Raw genomic sequence first — 24,300 nt, 5'->3', positions numbered from 1 at the left:
ACAAATTTTTATTCATTCTAATTACAGAGCAAGTGCAGACAGCCTTGACTGGCTATCATGTACCGACGTACAGCAGCAGTGGGGTCGCATCAGTGTCACCAACCCGTACACGCCACGGCCAGTTGACAGATTTTGCCACGTTCAAGAATATCCAAAAATGTCCTTCGATAAAGAGGTGGAGAAATCAATAAGAGCGGAATTTGTGAAGGCAGCACCAAACTCTAGTTTTGCAAAGCACAAGTCACGTCAGAGAAAGACAGCTGCAGCGGTTGACAGCGATGCAATGTGACACGTTTTTTTACAACAGTGTTCGCCCATGATCGTGTAAATGCAAGTCTCAGGGAGTTCAGCACTTTTCAATTTTTTGAGGCTGTAAATGAAGGAAGAGCCGTTAAGCTGAAAAGGTTTTCACTTGCAAGTCTTACCCCAAAAGAAAGAGAGTTCTACGAACAAAAGGAGCGTGTGAGCCATGAAAAAGCCAAACAAGCATGTCAGCGCACCGTGACTCAAAGTTGTACATTATGGCACAGTGAGATACGAAACAGGATAACTGGAAGTGTTTGCCGTGAGCTCTACACATTCAACGAAACTGAAAAATACACATGGGAAGCAAAACTAAACAGGATGTAATGGCATGACTCCTTTGTAGGAAACAAGGCAACTGCATATGGCACCATGAATGAGCCAGTGGCACTAGAGGAGTATGAAGCCACTCACCAAGCAAAAGTCAGCCGACTGGGCATTGTCATTTCACCAGAGGTTCCTTGGTTAGGCTACAGTCCTGATGGCATAAGCCGCGAGAAAAACATGAAAATTCTCCTCGAAGTCATGTGTCCTGTACTTGGGAAGGATCACAGCATTGCGAATTTGGGGAAGGGAAAGAAGTTGCCATATATTGTCCTTGACGGTGAGAACTACGTGTTGAAGCCGGCCCACAAGTACTATTCTAAAGCGCAGCTTGGAATGCTCATCCTAAACATGGACATTTCCCACTTCGTGGTGTTTTCCAAAGTAAGCAGCTTGGTCATTGAGGTACCACGAGACCGTAAGTACATGAGGGATCTTTTGAGCAGGCTCCAATTTGTTTATTTTAAGAAAATTCTTCCTAAGCTTGTCAGTATTTCTGCTGTGTGATGTCTGTTATATTACAGGATTTCCCGCAAGTTAGCAGGAATAAAAGTGTGCATAACACTATGATCGGGTCAGGTCATTTTATTTTCTTAAAGGCTCCTTTATCAGCGAGCGGGGTGCATATGTAATTGACCATTCAACATAACTAATGGTACATTTGAAAAAAAGGTACATACACAGTAAAAACATATATACACATTAAAATGTATTTGTACAAAGGGTAATAGACGTGGAAAAACAGAAAAAGACATAAGCACTCAGCTTGGGGTGCCTATTTGTAAATACAACATTGTGGGGAAGGACATTTCAACCTGACGCTGTTGCAGAGAAATGAAGCAAATAAAGTAGTTGTGCATGAACATGGTTTTAAAACTTGGAGCGAATGGCCAGTACATTGTGATATCCTTGCTCACAAATGATAGCTGGATCGGGGTCATGTGGACTAGAGCGAAGCACAAAACAAGGAGACTGTGCCTATTACCCATTTTTTGACAGGCGCGGGTCATCCGCTTGTACGACTGTGGTGATGTCACTTCTGCTATGCTGAAATGACACACATGGACAATACATTGAATCGTATCTTGCGTATAAAGCATCCTAGTGCTTCGCAACCATGCTGCACCATTTTATTCTCAAAATGAAAGAGTGAACAGTCAGTTCTACACGTTACATAACAGGTACCTGTGACAATCCACAATTGAATGCAGATGCTCATCGGCCTTTTTTACGTTCACCGCAGGACGAAAGCCTCTGCCAATTACCTCCAACCCACCCTGTCTGCGCGAACTGATTCCATTTTATACCAACAAATTTCTTCGCTTCACCTAACACATTGCCATTCTCGGGCGTTCTTGACGTCTTGCTATCGATTCCTATGTCCTGACCATTTTTTATCTGCCCTTGTCATGACGTGATCTGTGGAAGTCAATTTTTTCCTTGTAATTTATACGAGGATATCAGCTACCCCAGTTTGTTAGAACTGGCGAAATGAAATGGTTGCACACTTTCAGCTTTAGTGACAGTGGTAAGTTGCCGGTCAAGAGTTGAGAATGCTTGCCATATGCGCACCAACCCATCCTTATTCTTCCATAAAGTTCCTTTACAACAGTAGGCTCCCCTGTTAATACTTGGCCTAGCTAGACGTACTCTTCCACTGATTCTAGGGTCCGGTTCTCTGTCATCAATTCTCTCTCTTTCGGCAAACACTTAGCATTATCTTTGTCTTCTGCATATTCACATTCAACCTTACTTCGAGGTTTTCTTCAGCCCCGCTACGATGGTCTAGTGGTTATGGCGCTCGACTGCTGACCAGAAGCTCGCGCGATCGAATCCCGGCCGCAGCGGCTACATTCTCGATGGGGGCGAAAATGTTTGAGGCTTGTGCACTTAGACTTAGGTGTACACTGAAGAATCCCATGTGGGCGAAATTTCCGGAGCGCTCCACTACGGCGTCTCTCATTATCATATCGTGATTTTGGTACGTTAAACCCAACAATTATTATTATTATCAAGGCTTTCTTCATTTTTTCTATCATTTTTTTTGTGATTCGTCGCTGTATTGCTGAAAAGTACGATGTCGTCTGCAAACCGCAAGTTATTAAAGTATTGTCGCTTAATCTTTATTCCTGTGTCCTGCTAATCTTTTCATCATCACAATAAAAAAGACATTTTATTTACTTTTGTTGCACTTTCAACTTTCACAAAAATTTATCATCAGCAAGTATAGGTGCACACAAGGTGGTGAGGCCACATGCAGTTATGAAGAGGTGATTGATGTATGGAAGCATTTCTCAGTTCAAAGTAGTGCGAAATGTTTTAAATATCTTAATGCGCTGGATAGCCCGCTCCACATGTACCCTTGCTCGTGCTATTTCAGTTGTCCTGGTGGCATCACTGTCTTGAAATTGGCCATCTTTCTTTGAAAATGGGGGCCTGATTATACCAATTGCACGAGATGCACACATATCAATAAAAAAAAAAAAAAAAAAAAAACCGGATAACCACGATATCATCTTTAAAGGGTTCAAACAGCTCCAACAGCCCACACTGCTCTGTTATTGCCTTATCAGATGCGCGACCCCCATACGCATCGCTTACAAATGTTATAGTGGCCCCCCGACTAACACATACAAGAAATTTAATTGTGTACGTGCTCTTGTACTGGGACTACGTGAGTAAGCACACAGTGTCCTACCTTGTGTTTCAGCAGTGCGCTGCAAGTGTCGAGCTGTGACCGTTGTTCGTTCGCAGTCGTCCTCTGTGTGTTCTTTTCGCCAGTCATTGGGCTCGAGCGGCGCGTTGCAAGTATCGAGCTGCTTGCCGTTCTTCGTGTGACACTCTAATTTGTTGCTATCGCATTCATTGCTTCGCCGTTGCGGCGAAACTGTGACTTTTGGTGATACCCTAATTTTGTCTGCATGGCTGAAATAAATGGAGGCAGACATTTGTACGTGCAGATCGAGCAATTCACACAGCAAGAAGAAAGGGGGAACGCCAGCACATTTGGTTGCGCAGTTGGAGTTCCCATGTCTCGAAACTTATGCAATTGATTCCAACTGGTTTGTCATGTTTTCTGATGGCCTACAGTTCCGCCATTCCAACACATGCCCTAAAATCAGTAAACAGTTGATTAGTCCAATTTGCTTAATCAGCTACCTCAGCACTATTATTTGTTGACTAAGAAAGGTCTGACTCTTCACCAGTGTTGTACGGAACGGCGTTCCAAGGAACGGCGTTCCTGGAACTAGTTCCTTTTTGGAGGAACGAAGGAACGCCACCGTTCCGTTGAGGATCGCTGGAACTGTAACGGTAACTCGTTACGTTTACGAGGGAACGGCACAGGGAACGACGTTCCTTCTGTAAACGTTCCACGCACGCACGTACGGGGCACATCATGCAAAGCGGATGGGCGACCGCGTGTACCGCGAAGACTACCGCTTGCCTTTCATGTGAGCATGGTGCATACTTTTGTGAGTGTAATGAAGTGCGGGGTCATCGTGCCTGGGGGTCCCGAGTCGCCGGTTTGCCCGTCGACGAGTGTTCTGGCACATTGTCTACCCACGTGCAACACTCCATCCTACAGAGGGATTAGTCAGTCTACAGACTTTCGGCGAAGCCTTTTCTCTGCACAAGCGCATTTAGAACGCGGTTCAGTGGGAATAGGTCGTTCTTCGACCGTGCTGTGCCAGCTTAAACACCCCCCCCCCCCCCACCCCTATACGCAGGTGCACTTCCTTTGCCGTGGGATGAACATCTATTAACAGCTGCGGAGGGAACGCGAGGCAACGAATGAAATGTCAGGCAAAAAAAAAAGTACTGACACAAAACTATGAAGGCGAGATAACTTGTCGGATAGATTTGTGTGGACACACATGTGCACGCATAATCTAGGAAATATCGACGAATATTATAGCCTCGAACATATCTAAAATGAATTTTAAAGTTCGTGTCGCGTCACTGCTCGCGAAACGCGCCCTTTGGGTTCCGTCTAACCAGCCATCCAGCACCTGCCTCACGAGCTGCCGTGATCCTTGCGAACGCTCTCTCCAAGCAGACCTTTTCAACGAAAAGATTTGCACAGGAGTACAAAGGCTGACGTCTTTACCTCTGCGGTGAATTTGGGGGGGGGGGGGGGGGGGGGGCACGCATATTTGCAACACTCCAGATGGGGTTATAGCGGCACCCAGAGATCCTTCGCTGAAAAGATTTCAAAACAGGAGAAAGTGCCTCAGATCAGGCTGGCCGACGTTTCGATAGGGGACCTATCTTTGTCAAAGGCGCCTTGTCATCCCTGGCGTGTTAGTTTTATGGGGTTAGTGATGACGTCATGTCAGCGGCGGCGCGTCTGTTGCTGTTGGTAATTGATGCCTGGAAAGAGAGAAACTCGAAAGCAGAGGAGTAAAGCCCTTGCCACATTTCAAGAGAGTTTGCAAACACGTTCGGGTCTGCCATGTCAGAGTTAAAGGTAGCTGCAAAGAAAGAAAAAAAAGGAAAAAAAAAAAGGGGGGGGGGGCGGGTACAACCAAGCGAGAGGGCGAGTGCAGCCATCACAAAGAGCTGCAGAAGGTGGTGAGGATGGGAACTACAGGCGGGGAGAAATACCGGGCGGCTTGCGTTTAAATGTCCGCCAAGGAGCTGCAGAAGGTGGTGGGGAAGGCAGCTACAGACGACAAAAAAAAAAAAAAAAAAAGAGGAAGGTACTCGGGCGGCGTACGTTTAAAATGCCGCCTGCCTACTTTAAGTGATATTGAAAGGGTTGCCTGAAAAGCAAGCTCCTGCTTAATGGGTGAAGTAATTGGCTGGCATATGCATCCAGTGTCGTCGGTGGCTTCCAAAAATTGGGCGCCCGTCTACTAAGAGGGGAAAAAAAAAGAAAAAAAAAAAAGGTTGAAAGGAACGAGGGGCGGCCGGGGGGGAACAATCGGAATAAGACTCGTAGAACTTCCTGAGAAAGCGAGGGCTGTGACAATGCTGGCCAGAAGCGGCCTTTGGAGCGCGGAAAGGGGGAAGGAAACCGTGGTTCGGATTCACTAGAAAATGAAAACATCTTAAGAGAATAATATCTACACGTATGTGCACATTTATACATGCAAGGTTAAGAGATATTAAAAAAGAATATTGATAGTGTATTATGGGAGCTGGTCGGGATTTTATTTTGCGAATAGGTTAAGGTTTTTGAAAGCTGAGCGTACTTCATGTCTCTTAATATTATAGGAATCATGCTATGGCTTTTAACGATTCCAAATTACCACGAGCTAGATTTATTCCTGATGGGTGTAGGGATTGAAATTTGTGTATCAAATACGATTCCATGTATTTCCTCTCACGTGGTGACCGGAAGTTTGTTTGTAGAATGTAAAGTTTGGCTTGATCGAAATTGTGGTCTTGTTGATTGAAGTGGCTGGCTACTGCTTTTGGTAAGTTGTGCTTTGTGTCTGCGCGGTGGCCATTCAGTCTTACATGAATTGGTTGTCCAGTTTCGCCTATGTACTGTTTTTTACAGGTGGCACACTCAATGCAGTAGATCAGGTTGTTTGAGGTGCACGTGAAGTTCGATGTTACCTTGTGAAGGTAATCGGATGCTGTGCTTTTTACGTTGATGGCTGGCTGTATATGTTTGCACGTAGAACATCTTGGACGCCCACAGGGTCCAGACGTTGGTGTAGTTTTTGTTGCGAGTTTTGCATGTACGAGCATATCTTTAAAATTGGCGTTGCGTCTGTAGGCAACCTTAGGCGGTTCGGGGAAGATTTTTTTAAGTTTCTGGTTGGTTGTTAGAATCGGATAGTATTTTGCGAGGATGTTGTTTATGTTCGGAAGTGCGTTGGAAAATTTTGTAGTGAGAAGAGGCGTTGTTGTTGTTGTGGTTTTAGGGCGTGGTTTGAGTGTCTCAGTGCGATCTAGTTTTAGTGCGTCCGTGTAAGCCTTATGAAGGAACGCGTTTGGATGGCTTCTGTTTGCTAGTGTTTCTTTTAGGGTAGTAAGTCTGTTTACGTAATCCTGATCCTCTACGCATATGCGACGTAACCTTGTTGCTTGGCTCCTGAAAATGCCCTGTTTACAATGTTTTGGGTGATGGCTAGTATAATCTAGGTATTGTTGCTTGTCAAATGGTTTCTTATACAGCGTAGTCTTTAATATACCATTCTCAAGATATATGGTTGTGTCAAGAAAGTTGATGCTCTCAGCTGAGGTCTCGGACGTAAACTTTATCGTTGGATGAAAGGAGTTTAGGAATGATGTAAATTTAGCTAGATTGTCCCTGCCGTGACCCCATATTATAAGTATGTCATCAATGTACCGAAGGTATGTGTAGGGTTTGTCTGCGCAGCGAGCCAGGAAGTCTGTTTCCAGAATTCCCATGAATATGTTTGCATAAGTGGGTGCGAATGGGGTGCCCATGCTTGTTCCTTGTATTTGAAGGTAGTAATTTTCTTCAAATTCAAAATAGTTGTGTGATAGTACTAGTTCGAGTAATGATAAATATACTTCAGTAGAATGCTGTACATTATGTTGATTTAAAGTTTGCTTTATTGAGGTTAAGCCCTCTGGGATCGGGATATTCGTGTATAAAGCGGTAACGTCTAGTGTGACGAGGATGGCGTTTTGTGGTAGTGTGCCTTTGCTATTAATCTCTTCTATTATTCGCAGTAGGTGTGGGGTGTCCTGTACAAATGACGGGAATGTCTTCGGACATTCCCGTCTGAAACCAAACAACAAAGCAGCAGGGCGGTTTTACCTCCTCCCCAAAATTCACAAAGTACCATCCACCGAATTATACACTGCCAATATTCCAGGGCGCCCAATAGTATCAAATAACAACACCCCAACCGAGAGCCTCTCCGAATTCCTTAACCACTTTCTCGGGGACATTCCGAAGACATTCCCGTCATTTGTACAGGACACCCCACACCTACTGCGAATAATAGAAGAGATTAATAGCAAAGCAGGGTTCGTACAGGCTTTGAAGGCAAAAATTCAAGGGTTTTTAAGGACTTTCAAGGCCCGAAAAAGTTTTTTTCAAGGACCCATATCAATAATTGATCTCGTACTCGTCATAAAAAAATGACAAATTTATTGAACACTTATTGAACAGCCTAAGACGAGTTGAATTATTGAACAGTCTAAGACGCGTTCAAGACTACAGTGAGGCAGATCGAAAGTGTTCATGAAAGCGCCAGCAGTTTTGCGGCGATTCCTTCGTTGATATTTAGCAGTTCTTGTGTCTTGTTTTTTGCTGTTTTTCTCAGACTATTTGACTTCACTATGTATGTGACATCACCTGTCTCTTCGGCTTTCAAAGCCAATTCATCTGCTGAAGTTGTCAGATCAGCAACTGTTGCTTCTAGCTTCACTTTTTTTCTCCTTAAATTATCGATTTCGTCCTCCACAAGGCGCCTTTTTGAATCATTCGCTTCTTCTTGTTGCTTCCTCTTCTGCTCTTCCAAATGCGCATGGTAGCGATGCCTTGCAGATGAAACAGAGGTCTTCAGTTCCTTTGTTATAGGGATGTTAAGGATGCCACCTGCCTTATCAACGGCGTCACATATAGCACGTTGCATGATGTATGACAGGCTTTTGAGGTTTTCTACAGAAACTTGCTTGTTTACACTAAACCCTCTCTCAACAGTTGCCTGGCCATGGCTCAACACAAGCAAAAGTTCCACTACTCTCCACAGCTCACTGTACGATGAGTTGAACTTGAGGAGTTCTAAAAAAAATATATCTAGCCTATCCGAACTCTTTTCGAACAAACGCAGCTTGTGCTTCTCCATCTGTAGCATTTCGGCATACTCGGCAAGTACAGTGTCTCGACGGTAATCAGTCAACCTTTCAGCAGCGATAAGTGCATTCAAAACATTCTTCAGACCTGCTAAACACTGGTCCGGCTTGGTGCACATTTGCCGAGGATCCAGCGAGGAGAGACCTCTAACCAAGGGGAACTTCAGCGGACTCTTCTCAAGAACCTTTTTCGTCACACTGAGAAGGAATTGCTTACATTCCATTTTAAATGCAAATGCCTCTTTTGCACTGACCTTAGACTTCTTCAAAATTTGCTCAGCTGTATGTCCAATGTCCACTTTCTCAAGCGCAGTGTGATTGTTCACGTCTTCAATGTTGATTTTCAACAGGCCTGTCAGCCCATTTGATGCAGAGAGAACTGAGCACTTCAAAAACTTAGTAAGCAACTTCCGGACAATTGCTTCAAGATCCCTTGCGAGAAAAAATACAAGTGGTTGGTCCACCTGATATTCCGTCAGGAAAGGTTTGAGAATTAGTGCAATCGCAAGGGCGAAGTTCAGTTTTGCTTGAATTAGCGGGTCCCCACAGAAATTGTGCAAGTTCTGAAACGAAGCGCATTTTGGCTGGTTCACCTCTTTACGTCTTGCAGACTCGATGTACATTGCCACATCAGGCCACAGGGCCAGTGCACGTTCAATCACTGGAACGTTTTCGACCCAGCGATGGGCAACATACCTGAGAGGAAACATTGTCTTCCCGGTCACCATTGAGAAGTCCTCTCGCCTGGCTGGGGAATCTTGAAATAACACACCTAGACTAGACAGGAGAATGTCCAATCCCCACTTGCTGGCAGTTACACCTGCTCTGTATGCGTTGTGCACCACGTGTAGACCACAAGTGCCTAAATCAAGGCAGTTTACCTGATAGTTTTCATGCAAGTGCTTCTGAAAGCTTCTGAAAAATTTCAAATTAACGTTTGGTCCGTCCATAGAAACTTGAAGAATCTTTGCAAGTGGCAATGGCTCCAGTGCCTTCAACAATTCATCTTCAATGTCGTCCGCCGTTGCATGGCCCATAAAAACGGACGTCAAGTACCTGGTAGTTATCCTTTGAGATGCATCCCAGTATCTGATGTGAACGTCCATCTGCTTCTGGTGGAGGTAATCATTTGCGGATTCATCAAACAAAACCACGTAGCAATCACACTTCTCTATTGCCCGGTGGACGGACGATAGAAAGAAGGGGCCCAAACCATGGCACGCAAGGTACGCGCACTTCTTTTCTCCACACGTAAAGGCCTTCGCCACTTCGCTGTCGGGAAACATTTTCCGGAACAGTTCGCTTGTGTGTGCGGATGAGCTGTACGAGTAATGTGAGGTAACAACCTTCAATGCCCACAATATCTCGGCTTCGGTCGCTGCATCGTGGGCCTTGCACGCGGTATTCAAATCCGAGGACTGCGTTGGGACTGAACGAACGGATTCGCCACTCTCGCGGGGTGTCACATACTTTATCAAGGAGCTACTTGCTGCGTCCTTCAGGTTGCCGATGTGCTTCGCACTCCTCTGGTGGCTTTTTAGCGCAGACTCCCCCATCGATGAGACATCGAATGTCTTTGCACATGGTCTGCATCTAGCCCGATGCGAACTCATTGGGTCCGGCGCGACCCAGTCTTTGTACGCAACGTGGCTGAGCCACGATTCCTGGAAATTGCACTGCCCGGGCATTGCGCACAAACACAACTGCGTCCACGTCCAACGCGCGCGGCATAAAACGTACTCCGATGAAGCGAACGAGAGGTGGCGAACAAGCGGGCTAAATGTCCATCGTCGATGAAAAACGCACACACAATACGGCAACACGAGTGCTGATGGCGGACTTGTGGTACACTCTACTTGTATGGTGGCTAGAGGGGGAAGTGTGACGGGCGAGAGCGGAGGGCTGTACGAATTCCCAATGAAAGATGGCGGTCACACCAGGTGGCGCTACCTGCGCCGTAGGTGCTTGCGGCGGCATTTGCCTGCTTTGCGTATGGCCGCTAAACGTTAGTTTCACTTGTTTCTAATAATCGCTTATACCCCGCGCCCGTGCTGTTGAAGGCGCTACGTGTTTGTTTCGCTAAGAAGCATGTGTTCAAGTTCATAACCGTGTTAAGCAAGAGGAAAAAAAGAAAACCAAGAATGCTTTTAAACCAGACGAAACTGGCGTGCCTCCAGGCTTTCATATTTAAATGTTTCTTAATATCGGTTTGCTTCGACATGTTTAATCTGCTACAGTGTGCAAGAACTGGGCTAGTTGGTTGATTTTGATGGTAAAAGCAGCGCAAAAAGACGACAACACGACAAGAACGACACAGGACAGGCGCTGAACTGTTCAGCGCTGGTTCTGTGTCATTCTTATTATCATATTCCTTTTGCGCTGCTTTTACCATATTTATAGTCTGCTTCAGTTGAACTAAACCACTTGCTCGGCTGCATAGCTCAGCTGACTTTAAAGTGTTCTTTCCTCTTGGTCAAGTGTAAACTGTTTACAATGGTTCATAGCGAGTATATTGGCTGCAGTGCAGCGCGTTTTTTTTTCTCTCTTAGTCCGCACCTACTTCCCCCCCCCCCCCTCCATTTCCTCTGTATTGTAGGGGGTTCTCTTGAGCGCGAAATGTTCAAAGCATTTACATTTTCCGGCTACTTTTCCTTGAGAAAATTGAAGTGCTCTTGAGCGCGAAATGTTCAAAGCATTTACAATTTCCGGCTCCTTTTCCTTGAGAAAATTGAAGTGGAGATCGGAATGCTGCAGCTGGAGGCTCTTTGATACTGAGCATTTTATTTTATTATTTTAGCGATAGTTCTGTCTATGCAAGGACCAATGATTTCTGTTAACTTACGGCTTTAGATGCATACTAAATACATGCAAGGACATGTTTATTTATCACACATTTGTCATCCCATAATTATGTCAGACATTTATTATCACATACTCCCCTATCACGTTAAGAGGTCAAATTACTTGACCCTCCTCAACTTCAAGTTTTTGGCGCTCCCTTATTTTCAGACACTCCTGTCTGCTTTTCTTTTTTTTTTTTTTTTTGGTAAAGTACTTTGGTGCGTCCAGAAACACCGTAGGCACAGCGCCTTCTGACAAACGCGGGGTATCTCAACAACCTCACCGTTTATAATGTACATGAAACAGCGCGCTTAGACAGGACAGAAAGTTACAAGAAGCACACAGTCTGTCTGCTTCTTGTAACTTTCTGTCCTGTCTAAGCGCGCTGTTTCATGTTCAAGATGTACCAACTGGCCCGCGAACAATCATTGTTACAGTTTATAATGTGTTGGTATGTCCTTCCGATGAAACTCACGTCGAAGTGCCGCTCGCAAACAACGCTGTCCCTTGTCAGCTCTTTGTCAGACCGCTTATTATTTCGAGCTCACTGCTCTCGCCTCGAGAGATCCTTCGGGGATTTAAAGACCGAAAGCTTCTCCGAGCACGATCTATACCCGCCTTTAGAGCCAGGGACGAAGCATGTACTTGCGCGATTTGACGGCATGGTTCGCAGAACACGTGGGTACAGTGGCGGGTAAACAAACGACGACAGCGAAGGCAAGGCATCCGAACAAGGTGACGGCACAGCACAGAGAGAACGAACGAGTCCAGACGAGCCAAAGCAAGCGCGGCGAGCGCGAGAGCGCGAGCACCTACTACTACACCAGCGCCCCTTGCGGCGGCCAGAACTTTCATTGCGTTCCGCGCATCGCTCTCCCACGGCGGGGATACAGCGCCCGTCACACTTCCCCCTCTAGCCACCATACTACTTGTGGCGAATAACCAAATCAGATTGGATTGGCTTGGATCGGAAAGCGACCTACGAACGCTCTCAATGTTGCCGGTTGCTGAACGAACACTCGGCACCGCTGAAGTCCATAGACCTTTCACATTCTCACGGTGTTGTTGTTGGCGGTAGTTGTGTGGTCCCTAGAATATGTTGCTAGTCTGCCGTCTAACGGCGCGGAGACGGCAGAAGAACCAGCGGCACGGACGCGGCCGTGCCCCTGGTTCATGCGCTGGGTGCCAGGGGGCGCCACGATCGATCGGAGCGCCGTGACCGCGGAGCATGCATCATCGGCGCGGACGCGGCCTTTCATGGAGACGGCAGACTAGCCAGTATTCTAAGTATTCTGGGACCATAGTTGTTGGAGAAAGAATGAGACGCCTAATTTCTGCAGCCCATAAGGGAGCACGGCGCAGCGTCTCACGGTGTCAAGCAGCGACAACTGCCTCCCCTTCCGACTCCCTCTCAAGCGCAGCCTGAGTCTGCCCCGCAATGTTCTTCCACACTTATAAGATTTACAAAGCCACTTACATTTAAGTACATTAGCCACGCACCTTTCAGCGAACAATGTGCGAACGCGATGCGTTTTTTTTCCCCTCCGCTAATCGCCCGTCGTTAGTGAGCGGGGGACGCCGTTTCACCGGGCGCTGAGAAAGCGTTAGCAATACATGGATACCGGAAACAAACGTTACCTAATAAGATTTGTCGGCCGCGCTTCAATGGTTGTCGCTACTTAACAAAAGAAAGAAAAATAATCTAGGGACTTAAGGCGCCGCGGACGGAATTCAAGGGTTTTCAAGCACCACTTTCAAGCACCGCAATATTCAAGGGTATTCAAGGCCTTGAAAATGACACTTTCAAATTCAAGGGTTTTCAAGGTTTTCAAGGACCCGTGCGGACCCTGCAAAGGCACACTACCACAAAACGCCATCCTCGTCACACTAGACGTTACCGCTTTATACACGAATATCCCGATCCCAGAGGGCTTAACCTCAATAAAGCAAACTTTAAATCAACATAATGTACAGCATTCTACTGAAGTATATTTATCATTACTCGAACTAGTACTATCACACAACTATTTTGAATTTGAAGAAAATTACTACCTTCAAATACAAGGAACAAGCATGGGCACCCCATTCGCACCCACTTATGCAAACATATTCATGGGAATTCTGGAAACAGACTTCCTGGCTCGCTGCGCAGACAAACCCCACACATACCTTCGGTACATTGATGACATACTTATAATATGGGGTCACGGCAGGGACAATCTAGCTAAATTTACATCATTCCTAAACTCCTTTCATCCAACGATAAAGTTTACGTCCGAGACCTCAGCTGAGAGCATCAACTTTCTTGACACAACCATATATCTTGAGAATGGTATATTAAAGACTACGCTGTATAAGAAACCATTTGACAAGCAACAATACCTAGATTATACTAGCCATCACCCAAAACATTGTAAACAGGGCATTTTCAGGAGCCAAGCAACAAGGTTACGTCGCATATGCGTAGAGGATCAGGATTACGTAAACAGACTTACTACCCTAAAAGAAACACTAGCAAACAGAAGCCATCCAAACGCGTTCCTTCATAAGGCTTACACGGACGCACTAAAACTAGATCGCACTGAGACACTCAAACCACGCCCTAAAACCACAACAACAACAACGCCTCTTCTCACTACAAAATTTTCCAACGCACTTCCGAACATAAACAACATCCTCGCAAAATACTATCCGATTCTAACAACCAACCAGAAACTTAAAAAAATCTTCCCCGAACCGCCTAAGGTTGCCTACAGACGCAACGCCAATTTTAAAGATATGCTCGTACATGCAAAACTCGCAACAAAAACTACACCAACGTCTGGACCCTGTGGGCGTCCAAGATGTTCTACGTGCAAACATATACAGCCAGCCACCAACGTAAAAAGCACAGCATCCGATTACCTTCACAAGGTAACATCGAACTTCACGTGCACCTCAAACAACCTGATCTACTGCATTGAGTGTGCCACCTGTAAAAAACAGTACATAGGCGAAACTGGACAACCAATTCATGTAAGACTGAATGGCCACCGCGCAGACACAAAGCACAACTTACCAAAAGCAGTAGCCAGCCACTTCAATCAACAAGACCACAATTTCGATCAAGCCAAACTTTACATTCTACAAACAAACTTCCGGTCACCACGTGAGAGGAAATACATGGAATCGTATTTGATACACAAATTTCAATCCCTACACCCATCAGGAATAAATCTAGCTCGTGGTAATTTGGAATCGTTAAAAGCCATAGCATGATTCCTATAATATTAAGAGACATGAAGTACGCTCAGCTTTCAAAAACCTTAACCTATTCGCAAAATAAAATCCCGACCAGCTCCCATAATACACTATCAATATTCTTTTTTAATATCTCTTAACCTTGCATGTATAAATGTGCACATACGTGTAGATATTATTCTCTTAAGATGTTTTCATTTTCTAGTGAATCCGAACCACGGTTTCCTTCCCCCTTTCCGCGCTCCAAAGGCCGCTTCTGGCCAGCATTGTCACAGCCCTCGCTTTCTCAGGAAGTTCTACGAGTCTTATTCCGATTGTTCCCCCCCGGCCGCCCCTCGTTCCTTTCAACCTTTTTTTTTTCTTTTTTTTTCCCCTCTTAGTTGACGGGCGCCCAATTTTTGGAAGCCCCCGACGACACTGGATGCATATGCCAGCCAATTACTTCACCCATTAAGCAGGAGCTTGCTTTTCAGGCAACCCTTTCAATATCACTTAAAGTAGGCAGGCGGCATTTTAAACGTACGCCGCCCGAGTACCTTCCTCTTTTTTTTTTTTTTTTTTGTCGTCTGTAGCTGCCTTCCCCACCACCTTCTGCAGCTCCTTGGCGGACATTTAAACGCAAGCCGCCCGGTATTTCTCCCCGCCTGTAGTTCCCATCCTCACCACCTTCTGCAGCTCTTTGTGATGGCTGCACTCGCCCTCTCGCTTGGTTGTACCCGCCCCCCCCCCTTTTTTTTTTCCTTTTTTTTCTTTCTTTGCAGCTACCTTTAACTCTGACATGGCAGACCCGAACGTGTTTGCAAACTCTCTTGAAATGTGGCAAGGGCTTTACTCCTCTGCTTTCGAGTTTCTCTCTTTCCAGGCATCAATTACCAACAGCAACAGACGCGCCGCCGCTGACATGACGTCATCACTAACCCCATAAAACTAACATGCCAGGGATGACAAGGCGCCTTTGACAAAGATAGGTCCCCTATCGAAACGTCGGCCAGCCTGATCTGAGGCACTTTCTCCTGTTTTGAAATCTATAACGTGTATCCATCCGTCGGCTCCCTTCTTGATCTTGGACTTCGCTGAAAAGAGTTGTCTGCGCCGTGTTCAGGTGAACGCGGTTCTGGGTCTCATCTCACTCGGCGGCGCTCCGTGAAACCGAACCTACGGCTGGGCTTCTCGGAACAGGAAGACAAGCGTTTCGGAAAATGATAAGAAATGAGGACTGCTCGTCGTGAGCTGTCACGGCACGGTTGAAGGAGGACCTGTTCGGGAAACAAGGGTTCGCCGAAATTCTGACGACTGACCGATCTGCCCGTGGGAACAAAGGTTGCACGAGGGCAGGAGATGTGGCACAACACCAGTCAAAGGGGCAAACCAGCGACGATTGGTCGGCAGTGGTATTAAGGCGGAGCACTGGTGCAATAAAAAGCGGCCCCGGTGTTCCACCTAGTGTGTAAGCCGGTTCAGATGTAAGTCCTGTACCATGTGTTGTACATATAAATTGACTTAACTTGCCTTAAACGAATAACTTCTATTTGACATTAGAGAGTAATCAAACCCCATATTATCTTCTTCGGCATCTGGATTCTGTTGCAATGAGTGTCGATGTAGAGTGTCCCTGGCCATGGCTATCACCGATGTTTAAACCGGTAGAAGACAAAGGAAATGGAAACATCGCATACCAATGTTTGACTTGTGCTCCATCGAACAAGACGATTGGCGCATCCAAGACATCGGCGGCAAACTTGAAGAAGCACGTGAAGGTAAGGATTACTTTTTGTTCATTCATATTCACATAACGAAGGAGTCCTGCATTCTAAGTGTCGGTCAGTCAAACGTTACTTTGTCATTCACGTTAAATATTGTGTGTGCCAGGTTTTGATCTCCAATGAATTAAACGTACGCTCAGTAAACGCACGCGTGTACGTTTATGCGGGGGTTGGGCTCTTTTCATGTTGCAGTGTTTTTCGCGGGTTCGATCCCGGCGGTGGCGGTAGCATTTTCGATGGAGGCGAAATGCTAGAGGCCCGTGTATTGTGTAATGTCAGCGTACCTTAAAGAACACCAGATGGTCGAAATTACCGGAGCCCTCCACTACGCCGTCTCTTATAATCAGATCTTGGTTTTGGGACGTAAAACCCCAGATATTATGATTATGTTGCATAGCTTTGATAACATGTTTGTTAGTGGTTTCTGCACTTATTTTAGCCGTACTTCGCCAAATGATGTGTGCTGTTAAAGCCCACGCGTCTACGTACTTCACAGAAATAGCAGGTACGAGGTAGAAAAAAAAAACATGAAGTGCAAATGGCCTGTCGTATGTGAACATAATGACTGAAAACGTGATAAAAGTGGCTAAAGAAAGAAGAAGAGGGAAAAGCGAGAGAGTCTCAAAAATGTCCGCACGTTAACACGTCATCTGCTATAAAAATGTTTCAAGCCTTATCTTTCGCATAGAAAGTTTATGGTGTGCCAACGATTAGACCCGCACATTTTTAAAATCTCGCACAAACCTTCAATTAGGTGGTGGCGAGAACAAGCAAATATAGGTCAGACGTACTTATTGTTGGGCAAGTTGGTGCATCTTAACACAAAAAGAAATAACCTGCTCAACCTGACACACACGTAAAACCACACACACACACACTGCGCTTGTGTGTGCGTCTGGTTTTACGTTTGTGTCAGGTTGAGCAGGTTATTCCTTTTTGTGTTTAAATATAGGTCGTCCTAACTAATGTGTTATTATTGTTAAGGAATTATTGAAGCAAAGTCCGACACTTGTAGTATAATTTATATTCTTTTTTTTAGAGAGCACATCTGCACAAGCTTCAAGAATTCGAGAACCTAATGAAAAGGGGGGGCCGTAAACGCCTCTCTGAAGAGGCACCATCAGCTGAAGAACGCCAGAAGCAATTGCGCTTGAATAGTATATTCAGCAAGCAAGCTGTCTCTCAACACACGCTCGACAAACTTGTCACGACATTTGTTGTGGAAGGCCTGCACTCCTTCTCCATTGTCGAAGAAAAAGCCTTCAAGGATCTCGTGGAACACCTCGCTCCAGGCCGAAAAACACTCACTCGACGAATGCTGACCGACCGCCTTGACGCCTGTTTTGAAGACATGAAGCAGAAACTGCCATTGGAATTTATCAACGTTGACCACGTCGCTGTCTCAGCGGACCTTTGGTCGAGCTTTCACAGGTGTGTCTTATACCGCAGCGGTTCTTCACTTGAGCATTATACTGCCCGGTTGTTATACTGTTGGCATATTGCCCGGTGTCTATATTTATTTGTTTACTAATTTTTGCAGGAGCTTCATTGGCATTGTTGCCTTGTGGTTGGATCCTAGCACTCTCGAGAGGAAAACTGCCGCGCTGGCGTTCAGACGTGTCATCGGTCACGCAACGTATGATAAGCTGGCAGAAGTGCTGTCTTCGGTATTTGCAGAATACGGGATCCAGGGTAAGGTAACCTCCGTGGTAACCGACAATGGATCAAACTTCGTTAAAGCGTTCAGGTAAATCTCCAAAACTAAATAATGATAACGGAAACGTTTAGCCACTTCTAGTGCTGGTTGCATAATTAATGTTTCTTTTTTTTTTCTGCCCTTCAGGGTGTTTGGCGAAAGTGAGACAAACGAAACAGACGATGAAAGTGAAATGCGACCAGCGGACCTGACAGGCATTTTGAATACACCGGACGGGTCTGAATGTGTGCTTCCGCCGCACATTAGATGCGCAGCTCACACGCTGAACTTGGTCGCAACCTCGGATTCTGCTGCAGCTGAACTTGACGCACAATATTCGAGAGTCGCGAAATCTGTTTTTAAGAAGTGTTCGGCACTGTGGAGCAAGCAGGGTCAATCGAACATCTCAGCTGACTTAATCAAGAGTCACTGTGGAGTCTACCTGAGACGGCCAGTACCAACGAGGTGGAATTCACTTCATGACGCCATGGAGCATCTGCTTAAGCTGCACAACGAAGGGAAGGACATCGAGCGACTGTTCTGCATCTTGAAACTGCCGGTCCTACACCGGCCTGCGGAATACAAATTTATGGAAGAGTACTGCAGTGTAAGTGCCCATCTCCTATTGGTGAATGTATGCTGATAATCGGTGAGGTATAAAAGCTGTGAGCTACAAGCACGCCAATGTTTCCAAAAAAAAACCTAGTTACGCTATTCGGTGCAGGTGTGATGCAGGCCAGAATTTTTTTTCGGAAGGGGGGGGGGGGGGGGGGTCTGGCCTCTCCTTGCCTATGTGCCTGGTGTGATGGCTTCAGCGCCAGCTGTGCGTTTAGCCCCGGTTTGACACGCGCGCGCATCGGGGCAACAAAAAGCCTTCATATCTTTATACAAAATGGGTTATATTGCCCTTGGAAGATTGTCTTCCCAGCAATGGATATGTGCTTAGGAGTTAAGCTGAATTGAAGAAAATTGGCGTAAACTTTGTTTTTATAAGCTGACTTTTCCTCTTGTTTGCAGTAACACCTACTCAAAAAAAAAAGAAAATGCGACACCAACGAGGTTTAAGCTCCCGCAGGTGGTTGGTTATAAATTATATGCGTTCCTCTCATCGACGTTCAAATCAGTTTAGAGTGCCTCATTTTCTTCATTATGAATTAAAAAAGTGCAAATTTGATATCATTCACAGGTGATGAAGCCACTCTCTTGTGCGCTGGACGTACTGCAGCGACAGGAACACATGTTCATCGGTTACCTGCTTCCAACCCTGGCCGTCCTGGAGAAACGAATTAAATACGAGGCTATGAAGGGACTGTCATATTGTGGCCCTCTAGCTAGTGCTGTTCTCGACGGGATTGAGAAGAGGTAAGCGATGTCTGCATCAGAGTTTGAATAGGTTCGTTTTCTAATAATTTGTTCGGGATTGCAGGTTTGGACACCTCAGAGGAAAGCGCGAGCTGGTTATCGCCAGCTGCTTAACCCTTTCAGCCCTGGATTTTTTATTTTGGTCGGGGACTTTGTTTGTGCGTGTTTTCCTAATGGCTACGACTTCAGAAGACCAGAAACGAAAAATTGAGCCAGTGGTGCAAGTATTAATGGATTTACAGACATGACATCAAATTAGGTCATCAGGGCTCAGCGGTTGTTAAATGAGAAAAATGACATCTTTTTTACTGCTATTCACTAGAGTACACAAAATGTGAACCACGCCTCATTTTTCAATGTGATACTCATTGAAACAGCTTCGGTACGTCGATCCGAAAATGGCGCTTCCCCGCCTCAGCTGACCCGCCTCGGCGTCACCCACGACTTCGGTCAAGCTTCTTCTTCTTTGCGGCTACCAGCTCCGCAAGCATGTCACCATTTTAGTGTTAATCGCAGTGGGGATGAGTGAAGAAGTATTCCCCCAAGAATGGGCAGTTTTGGTTTCATTTCCCAGGTGCTAGGGCAATTGTTGTGTTATGGTGTCAATTGACACCGCCAGGGCCGAAAGGGTTAATACCAAAGTTTAAGCTGTCATGGATTCCCGACAGTTCTATGCGAGACCAGGCGACCATGAACGTAAGAACAGAACTGGCTGCAGTGACCCAACCAGCCAGGGCAGATGTCGCCGCCTCGTCGGCGCCTGAAGATTTCTTCTCGTTCGGGCTCCAAACCCTCCCAGCCGAGACACAGGATGAGCTGTCGAGGTACCTGCTGGTACCAGGTGACTACCCGCTGTCTCAAATGAAAAACTTTGAGGGACTGAAGGAACTTTTCCTCAAATACAACACGCCAGTACCCTCAAGCGCTTCAGTCGAACGCCTATTCAACATTGCCAACGAAGTGCTTACGAAAAAACGGGTCCGTCTGTCGGACAACAACATCGAAATTCAACTGCTCCTGAGTTCCAACAAGAAACTTTTTTAAGTTCAAATATGTATTCTCGATCTTTCTTTTCGCGCTCATACCGTACAACGTTCATTAAATGCCAGTGTATTGTTTATTTCGATGTAATTTCTAGTGCAATAAATTAAGTTATATTGATGCTTGTGAGTTACTTTCTATTTGCACTTCAGAATTTGAAGGTTGCTTCAAATTGATTCAGCATTTGAAGATTGATGTGGAAACTTTCATGCGCGTTGCACTTGTAATAGACGAGCGCCAAAGCTGCACATGTCGGAAGTTTATGCGGTGCTACATCAAAAATATTCGTCTTGGAGCGCATTTTCATCTTCAGATATTATGCTGTCAGCGATGTTCGAATTCGCATAGTATGCACAATTCGATGTAATATTAAATTGCTAGCTTTACTGCACCCCTGGATTGTCCGAAACTATATTTGATAAAAAAAGTAAAATGTAACGTTAATGTAACGAAACGTTCCAATTTTCGAATTGTAACTGGAACGCGTTCCTTTCGCGTTAAGGGAACTTGTAACGGGAACTAGTTTCAAAATTGGGAAGGAACGAGGAACGAGCTTTCGTTCCTGTTTTAGAGGAACGTGTACAACACTGCTCTTCACGTCATTTAGGAAAAACAGACAGAATTGGCAACAGGCAGTTTTAAAAAAAATTATGCAAGCTCTAAAGCTTAACACTAGGTATGTGGATAGTGCCAGCCACAAAACTATTGCGGCACAAAGAACAACGTCTATCTTTCATTACATAATTTTCTATTAGGGGCAGTCTATCCATGTAGAGATTCCTGTAATTTTAAGTGCGTTTTGCTCCACTAAGTGTTCTTGTCTTTGTCTCTTTTAATGTCATAGTTTCTGTCATACTGTCATCCTTTCTGGCACAGCATTAAATATTGCGACGTTTGATTGCCTCAATATGACACAGATTCAACATTACTTTTACATATACATTTATGTATGGGCTTCCGAGCAATGTTAGCATGCCCACTTTTATTTAATAACTTCTCATAAAAGTTTATAATAGAGCAGGTTCAATACTGCAGAAATAGTGTATGGGGTCGTATTTAAGTGCGCAACTTCAGCACTGGCCTCAGGTTGTAGGCAAAATCCTCTGTTTCCCTAAGGAAATGGGGAACTAGCTGGAGCACACTAATGAAAACATTTTTGTTGCTGGAAAGCAGATGAAGATTTCATTTCAATGTATTTATAGCTTGATGTGATCACAGCTTCATTATTTTATATTTGGTTTTAACGATTTCTATTCGCACGCATCTACATGGGAACCTTAAGCATTGCTAAGCTTTTGTATTGCGTTTATAGAACAAGCCACACCCAATGCATGCTAGGATGGTTATGCAAATCGGTGGCGAGCATAGCTTTTTTAAATTTAGGAGTCTGACCGATGTCTGTGCGCCACGTGGGGCAATGCTGCTAAGTGATCAGCCATAACGAAAACTTGAAGTGGAAGGTAAATATGCTGCCGTGATGCCTTTATACATTTGGCAGTTTAAACATGGAGCCATATGTATTTAAGAGAGAGGTATGCTAGTTTACTGGTATGAACATGACATGAATGCACCAGTTATAAATTCTAACTTGGCTCATGTAATGCTTGCGAGACAGCTGCTATTAGGAAACGTTTCCCAAACAGCACAAAGGATGACGTGGAGTGCAGCGCGAAATCATGGCTCCGCCATGCCCCCGAAAGGGCTAACGGCAAAGCAAACAGCGAAGTTTGAAACCATGTTGTGAAGGTAAGCTGTTTTCAGGCTTGTGCCAGGCAGCTGAAATAATTGATGAAATAACCATGCTGCCGTAGCTGAAATGTTACGTCTCAATCGGGATGTCTGGTGAGCATGGGCTCAATGTGAATTTAAAACCTGGAATATAGCTTATGTACTGATGGGCTAGTTGGTAAGCCATGACTTTCGAAGAAGTGGCGCACAAAAGGACACAAAACACGCACACATAAAAAGACGGAAGCACAAGCACTGTAACAGAAGTTGCTTACAAGAAAACTGTAACAGATAAATTGGCTAAAGGATAGATCAACCTGATAGATGCATTCAGCTTGACACATGTGCCAAGAATCAACTTGCATGTGACTATTTTTCTCTTAGTCACACCTTCCACCGAGCTCGTCACTGACTATTTTGCGACTTATGTTATGGGTCACGAGCCGGCTTGCGCGAATAGTGAATTTTAGGTGAATAGTGAATAGTACATATCACAGAGAAGCATATCTGTCATGACCCAACTAATCTGTACAATATTTTTTTTTAATTGAAACAAGGCCTGTGCAAATGCCATTCTTTTTGGTCCAAAGGAAGTGGAAACAACTTTGAATAGTAGCAGGATTTGACTTTCGGTAGAATGCACCGACGTTGGTGATTTATATTGGCTTTCCGTGGTTAGCAATACAGCACTGCATTCTTGCCAGAGCGGTCGTATTTCACCTGTTTCACCTCGAAACAGGGGGGTATGCTTCATTAGGGTCTATGCAGTGTTTTCCTGAGTGGTTTTATGTGTCCGTTGAATTTGCCATTGCCACAAAAGAAAGTGCTAATGAGTTGGTAAAAAATTTTGCTCCTGCAACTATCTTATGGTGTGTGTATTCGGTTAGCCGCTCCGGTCCTCTGGCTCGGAGCCGCCGGATGCCGAGGCAGCTCGCAATCAGAGCGCGAGAGGCAGCGTACAACCGGAATACATAGGCGACCTCGGAGCAGCTAGTTACTGTATATGCTACCTTTATGTAGCAAAGTTGCGCATAACTTTTCTTTCAGCCGCTATTCGTCGAGTGTCATGACGTTGTGCAAAATGACGTTAAATGTTCAATTCCACGCGGCGAAGCCAACTTTACGTGTCCGACGGCTAGCGCCCGCGCGTCCTCTGCCCGCGCCGAATAGTTTCCGTCAGTTCCATCGTGATTGCCATTAACGGCTGTGGAGCGTTTCAGCGTGCGTGCGTTTGTCGAGTGTGTGCTTTATCGGCTCCATACCATTGCGAAGTGTCCGAAAGTATGTCGTATTGACAGTTGTGCGTTACACATGACTGGGTGTAGTGCACCTAACTGCACAAACCGCACAGGAAATGGGAAAGTGTTTTATGCCGTACCGTGCGGCCGGCTCCGAAAGGAACCAGAATATGCGAGGTAAGTTCACCTTGATTATACGTTAAGCAACTTGTACTACGAATATTAGCCCTATAAACGTGACATGCGTAAAAATTTGCTTGTGTGCAGGACCACTTCACTCAAGAGCAATTTGAGGGGCCTTGCCAGCGTGGTAGGAGACGTCTAAAGGCCGATGCAGTTCCAAGCATCTTTTCCCGTGAGTTCTCACTGCACGGCCACAACCCGTTAACAAATATGGGAAAAGAAAAATTTTGGTGAATATTCATTCTAAAAAAAGACAAGGCGTGCAAATACGGACACACCACAAACGCCGTTTGTGGTGTCCTGACTTTTTTCTTGTGTCCGTGTTCGCATGCCCTGTCTTTTTAGAATGAATACTTACCAACTAGCTCAGCTCTCTGTTATTCTAAGTTTTGGTGAACCTGTAGGCTTGCTTGCCTTTGCACATATCTTTACCATAGATGCACATATCTTTACCACGATCACTTTACTACGATTGCTTTACTATGTTAAGCAGAACTTTGTTTCTGATGTTGAGCAGGCTGAGCCAGGACGCGCTGGAAAACTTGTTCAGCACAATAAGGCTAAAAACACCAGTTCCACGTGACAGGGAACTTAAGTCCACCTTCAGAGTATTTGTGCTCACACAATTTTCTCAGCCCAGTCGCAATGGCTCATATGCCACTGATGACTCACACGACCCGTTGACTTTTCTCACTGAAAAGAAGGAACTTGTTAAGGAGTCAACAATTGATGATGTCATAGAAACGAGCTTTGAAGGTGTCTTTGAACTTTGCCATGAAGAGGAGGATAGCCTGGA

The 24,300-nt window shown here is 45.3% G+C and overlaps 1 protein-coding gene and 1 long non-coding RNA gene across 2 annotated transcripts; both read right to left on the bottom strand.

The window, feature by feature from the left end:
• LOC125758088 (uncharacterized) lies at window positions 1-22,581 on the bottom strand. The gene is made up of 3 exons (XR_007415826.1): window positions 20,942-22,581; window positions 2,536-3,818; window positions 1-661 (listed from the first exon to the last, which is right to left on the bottom strand). It is a non-coding gene; the product is annotated as an uncharacterized LOC125758088 (long non-coding RNA).
• Window positions 7,592-10,261, bottom strand: LOC125758087 (uncharacterized). The gene has a single exon (XM_049414853.1). The coding sequence runs from the start codon at window positions 10,098-10,100 to the stop codon at window positions 7,797-7,799; it is 2,304 nt and encodes a 767-aa protein (XP_049270810.1). The 5' UTR covers window positions 10,101-10,261; the 3' UTR covers window positions 7,592-7,796.
• Window positions 22,582-24,300: the final 1,719 nt, after the last annotated feature.

Source organism: Rhipicephalus sanguineus, chromosome 4, assembly GCF_013339695.2.
Source record: "Rhipicephalus sanguineus isolate Rsan-2018 chromosome 4, BIME_Rsan_1.4, whole genome shotgun sequence".
NCBI classification, from domain to species: domain Eukaryota; kingdom Metazoa; phylum Arthropoda; class Arachnida; order Ixodida; family Ixodidae; genus Rhipicephalus; species Rhipicephalus sanguineus.
The sequence above is the reverse complement of the archived record's forward strand: the minus strand, read 5'-3'. Positions and strand labels throughout refer to the sequence as shown.

What these genes read in the sequence shown, in the direction of transcription:
- LOC125758087 (XM_049414853.1), bottom strand. Translation starts at nt 10,100, where the DNA reads ATGCCCGGGCAGTGCAATTTCCAGGAATCGTGGCTCAGCCACGTTGCG.